Source organism: Lynx rufus, unplaced genomic scaffold (assembly GCF_022079265.1).
Source record: "Lynx rufus isolate CCGP_SWC_20201006 ecotype Redwood Valley unplaced genomic scaffold, mLynRuf1.p SCAF_1, whole genome shotgun sequence".
In the NCBI taxonomy this organism is placed as follows: domain Eukaryota; kingdom Metazoa; phylum Chordata; class Mammalia; order Carnivora; family Felidae; genus Lynx; species Lynx rufus.
Window position 1 is genome coordinate 176,653,696 of NW_025814823.1, and position 6,000 is coordinate 176,659,695.

Here is a 6,000-nt window from a genome sequence, read left to right on the forward strand (position 1 = left end):
TGTGGATTCCCGAAGAGAGTGAAATCATAAAAAACATGAATGGTCAGGAAAGCTGATTCCAAACACAAACTTGGTTTCACCTGGCCCTTTTTCAGTGTAGAAAAGAATGAGAACAAGGGGTTTGATTTAGGTTTTACAGAGATTTTTCTGCATTCTGATGTGCTTGGGACTTACAGGGGGAAAGGATTTATCAAAGTCTCTCTTCTTCCCTTGTCACACAGCCACCTTTACTTGTCTCCTTAACAAAGATATTTTTAAATCCTTGAAATCTGAAATGCTCTCCTGATTAAAAATTCACCTAGTCCTTGAAGCAATCAAACTTCACAGTACTAAAAAAAAAAAACAAAAACAAAAAACAAAAAACAAAAACCCCATTTGCAACCTTTCAGGAGACAAAGGGGAACTACTACTAATTCAGTACTAATATTTTCACCTTAGAATAAGGAAATGGGAACATTGAAAAGTTAACTAAATTGTCCAAGGTCACAGGGATCATCCAGCTAGGAGCAGTGTTTCTCAAAGTGTAATACAGTAACTCCTAAGAGATACTTTGTGTTCTAAGAACTGCTCAATCCTGCCAAGAGCAGCAAACACAAGGATTGGGGTAGAGGCTGTGAATCAGGCCCAGATAACATATCACTAGCAGGTCAAACCTGAATCATGACACTAGGGCTGGAAACTGAGTAGTCCAATGTACTACAAGAAGCATTCCATTACCCTGGATAAGAGCAGCGGCATGAAGTCCCAAGGCTGGGCATGGGGAGTCCCAAATGGGGGTCTTTGAGAAAGGAGTGGTCATTGTTACCAGCACATTAGTAAACGCTTTTTTGAGTATTTAGGCTGGAGAGGCAGACAGTAGGGTAATGAAATAATTGAAGAAAGAAACACAACAAAGAAGTACTTTGTTGTTCCTTAACTCTAGTAGAAGAAAAAAAGTCTAAGAAATTAAATTTGGTTAATACAAATTGTTTTAATAACCCAAGAACTGACACGCTGCATCATTTATTATAGGCTAGAGAGATGACCCTCTATAAATGATGTTATGGGGGGCGAAGGGGGAAGGGGAAACCCAATACCACCAAATGATAGAAATTCATCTACCATTTTAACTCTTTAAACAAACTGACTGACTTTCAAGGTAGATATAAGTACCAAATCTAAGTACCCAGACAGCAAATGGGGTGTGGGTCACAAAATATTAAGGAAGTAATGGCATTTTCTTTCCTTTAATAAAGTCAATAGACTTATCCATTCAATGGATAGTTACTGAATGCCTCCTATGCATGCAAAGCACTGTAAAGCCACCGATTTGTTTCAAAGAATAAAGCAAGAGATGGTCGTTTCTGACAAGCTCTGTCTTCAGCCTAAGTTTCATTCCACGTGATTTTGTGCTGAGAAAAAATGACTAAGAGGCAAAAGAGGAACCAGAAAGAGGGTGTTCCAAAACTCCTACGAAGATAAGGCTCTATCTCATGCTTACAAAATAGATTACAAAGCTCTAATTAACAAAGAAGTCTAGGAGAAAAGTCTTAGTCCATCATTCTAAGAACTTGGTACATTCAAAATACAAGCGCAGGAGCGTTCTCCAAAAGGTATGACGCAGGGGTTTCTAAACAATACCTCCTGCTCTTCGGTAATTAATCTCGCTTTAGATCAGGCCCCAACTACCTGGCGCCCACTAGATGCAAGGCCTGGGCTCAACGTTGCTGCACAAGCTTGTCCTGTGCAACTGCGACAACATGTGAGGCACAAAGGGCATTTCTGTCTTATTTGATCCTTTCCTTTAAAGTTTAGGCAAACGAGGCCTCATTTGAGTGGAGGGCAGGGCTAAAGGGGCGAAGAGTCGTCTAGAGACAAACCCCAACTTCTCCTTGAGTCGATATAAACCTATTTCCGATGCGCCCTCCCCGGACAGGCCCGTGATGGGAACAAATTTCCCTAAAACCCCTTGCCAAGGAGGGTCCGTCGGAAGTCACCCTCCTCACCCTCGGCCCGGCGAACACGGAAGCTGCTGCGAAAAGACGTCGGGGGGCTGCAGGAGATAGGGGCCTGATTCTGGAGTCCAGGGCCGCCCCAAGGTCTCTGACCGGTGCAGGTCGCCCCCTCCCCCGCCCTGCCTGGCCGGTCCTCGCCGCGCGTCCCTCCCAAGGCGGGCCTGGCGCACTTACCCCCGGTTGGGACCTTTAGGGATGAACCAGGGTACCAAGAAGCCGACGAAGCCCCAGAACACGCTCATCACGATGAGAGGCACCGTGAGGCCGTTATACGCCATGGTTGTCGCGGAACCTGCCAGCCCCTGCCCAGCCGCCTCACTTTGGTCCCACCCGGAAGTGTCAACACCCGGCCGCGTGACCAGCGCGCACACAGACCCGCCTCCCGCGCCCCCACGTGACCCGCGCGCCGGACTCCGCCCCTCCCTAAATCCAGTGCATTTTTTATCATGGACCACCGTTTCCCTGCACTAGCCACGTTTTCTTACCTCGAATTACGTCCTGATTTCTTTCTTCACTTAGCAGAACAGATTCTTGGATTAAATAGGAAGTTGGACCAATAATCTTTAACATCTGTACCAACTCTTCAAACACGATTCCAAGCTTTTGCTCTGACCAGTAATACGGGAAACTAGGTCATCGTTGTGTATATACTGCTCCCGGAAAACATGCTAGTTAGAAACTCTGTTGTCCTTAAGTTCCAGTCCAAGCACTGCCTTCTCTGAGATCTGTTTCATTCTATTAGTGTTTCTTTTGTGGCCGTATATCTTAACCAACACTCTAGTAGAGGGCAAACTCCTTCTTGAGGACAGGCACTGTTTAACTAACTGATGGTTGCTCCTCAGGAGTACTTATATGTAGAATGTGCTTAATAAACACTTTGTATAACTGAACTGAGTAGTTAAGGGTGACGTCAGCCATAACTAAATTAGAGAAAAAAGTTTACTCCTTTCTTCCGATTTTTTTCTTAATTTATTTTTAATCGTGGTAAAATATACATAAAATTCACCCTCCTAACCATGGAGGGTAAAGCCCAGTAGCATTAAGTATATTCACATTGCTGTGTACCCAACCTCCAGAACTTTTTCATACCCATTTAACAACTCCCCATTCTCCCTTCCCCCAGTCATTGGCAACCACCATTCTACCTTGTTTCTGTAAATTTGACTACTCTAGATACCTGATATAAGTGGAGTCATACAGTATTTTTCTTTTTGTGACGGTCTTGATTCACTTAGCAGTGTCCTCAAGCTTAAGCCATGCTGTAGCATGTGTTGGAATTTCCTTCTTTTTTAAGGGTAACATTCTACTGTGTGTATTTGCCACATTTTGTTTCTCCATTCATTTGAAGATGGACATGTGAGTTGCTTCCACTTTTTAGCTATTGTGGATTTTTTCCTGTTTCTTAAATAAAGGCAAATATTTTCTTTTAAGTTGATCCCACTAAGTCTAATCTTTTATTATTATTATTATTTTTTAAATGTTTATTTCTTTTTGAGAGAGACACAGACAGAACTTGAGTGGGTCAGGGGCAGAGAGAGAGGGAGACACAGAATCCAGAGCAGGCTCCAGGTTCCGCGAGCTGTCAGCACAGAGCCTGACACCGGGCTCCAACTCAGGAGCCGTGAGATCATGACCTGAGCCGAAGTTGGACGCTCAACTGACTGAGCCACCCAGGCGCCCCAACATTAAGTCTAGTCTTTGCCTCACCCTCTTGGCAACTTCTTTAAAAAGCAGATGTTGGGAAGCACAGGAATGTGGCTCTTCAGACACCAGTTTTGTCTAAATCTGTTTCATGCTCTGTGAAATGAGAAAATTCCTTAATCTTGGTATTACAGTTGTGGGCTAGCATTGGCCAATAGCTCCCTCTATCAGTCAATCTGTCAAACACATTTTATCACCCACTTTAGATAAAAAGTGGTATCGAGGGGCGCCTGGGTGGCGCAGTCGGTTAAGCGTCCGACTTCAGCCAGGTCACGATCTCGCGGTCCGGGAGTTCGAGCCCCGCGTCAGGCTCTGGGCTGATGGCTCAGAGCCTGGAGCCTGTTTCCAATTCTGTGTCTCCCTCTCTCTCTGCCCCTCCCCCGTTCATGCTCTGTCTCTCTCTGTCCCAAAAACAAAATAAACGTTGAAAAAAAAAAAAAAAAGTGGTATCGAAGGCCAGGAACTAAGATTCAGTGACCCACCAAATGAAGAAATACTCTCTGCCTTCAAGGCACTTAAAAGTCTACTTCTGGAAATAAGTCAGTATGGTTGAAGGACCCCTGGAAGTCCCTGAGACTCTCCCAGGAGATGTGCAAGGGCCTCTCTATTCTCCAATCTGTGTGAAGCTCAATTTTCTTCCTGTGCTTTACCCAAAACATGTTGCAACACATTGAATGCAGAAGCATTGTTAAGAATCCATTTGTCTTGCATCAAGCCAGACATTAAGGAATTTTGCAAAAATGCAACACAATGTCACTCTTCCCACATTTTCAGATTTTGCTTTGGAAAAGATTTTCCATAAAAATGTTATTTAACATTTTATAAGTTTATTATTATTTTAAAATGAATCTAAAATATGTTAAATTTCTGTTCTGATTTATAATGTAGTAAATAATATGACATGACTTATATATAAGTAAGATTTGGGGTCCACAATAATTTTTTTTTTCAGATGGGGGTGGATGGGAGAGAGAGGGAGACAGAGGATCCGAAGCAGGCTCTGCACTGACAGCAAAGAGTCCAATGCCGGGCGTGAACTCACAAATCTTGAGATTGTGATCTGAGCCAAAGTCAGATGCTTAACTGACTGAGCCACCCAGATGCCCCCCACAATAATTTTTAGATGTGTAACAGGTATTTAAATGCATAAACAGGTTAAGTGTCCAACTCTTGAATTCAGCTCAGGTCGTGATCTCATGGTTCACGAGATCAAGCCCCACATCAGACATCAAGGAGCCTGCTTGGGATTCTCTCTCCCTCTCTTTTTTCTGCCCCTCACCCCCCTCGTGCTCCCTCCCCATCCCTCAAAATAAATAATTTTTGTTTTTTAATGTGTAAGCAGGTATGTTGAGACCAAAAAGTCTGAGATCAACTGCTAAAGGATAAACCTCCAAGACAATCCCAAAAGGATAAAGTAAACAAGAGCTGACTAAAACGCTCTAGTGCAACCTCGAGGATCCCTTCTCCTAAGCTCGACCCTGTGAATAAAAACAGGCATGCAGAGTCACAAAGTCATGCAGTCATAAAGTTCCTGTCCTGATCTGGAAGCTTGGAGGTTACTGGAGGAGCCGAAAGCCCTAACATGCTTCACAGTTCATTTGCTCAGCACATATGCGTGGGCAGCCACTATTGATGACAGGTTTCTTGAGTGGCAGCCATATGCCACTGAACTAGGTGCTTTGAATTACCTCTGTCATTCAATAGTCATAGCACCTTATGGACCTTATTAAACCCATTTTACATATTAGCAAAGAGAGGCTGAGATCTGTAACATGCCCAAAGTCTGTTTTAAGTAACAGAACTGGGATCTGAATAGAAGTCTTTATAGCTTCTGTTCATCCCACTAAGCCATACTGCTTCTCCAATTTCAGACAGTAAGTCAACCCAAAAACCCTGAATTCTACACAGCTTAACAAGACAGAGACATCTAATTCCTAAGATGAGAACTGTGAAAACCCTATTTTAGAATTAGTGGCTCTCCAGCTAGGGGTAGGCGAGGATGTGGTTGACTTAGTTATTTCTTTTTAGAGTTTTATTTTAAATGTTTTTTATTTATTTTTGAGAGAGAGAACATGAGGGGAAGGGCCAGAGAAGGAGAGGGGGACAGAGGATCCGAAGCAGGCTTTGCACGGACAGCAGCAAGCCGGATGTGGGGCTTGAACTCAAGAATCATGAGATCATGACCTGAGCCGAAGTTGGACACTCAACTGACTGAGCCATCCAGGTGCCCCCCAAAATTTTAAGGAATCTCTACACCCATCGTGGGACAAACTCAAACCCTGAGATCAAGTCAACAGCTCCACTG

The 6,000-nt window shown here is 43.7% G+C and overlaps 1 protein-coding gene across 1 annotated transcript in view; it reads right to left on the minus strand.

Annotated features, from left to right (window-relative positions):
• ATP6V0E1 (ATPase H+ transporting V0 subunit e1) overlaps positions 1-2,347 on the minus strand; it is a 33,884-nt gene extending 31,537 nt beyond the window's left edge. The window contains exon 1 of the mRNA XM_047091075.1: positions 2,169-2,347. Coding sequence (XP_046947031.1) covers positions 2,169-2,272 — 104 coding nt within the window. The 5' untranslated portion in view covers positions 2,273-2,347. The remainder of the gene's footprint in view (positions 1-2,168) is intronic.
• Between the last annotated feature and the right edge of the window lie 3,653 nt (positions 2,348-6,000).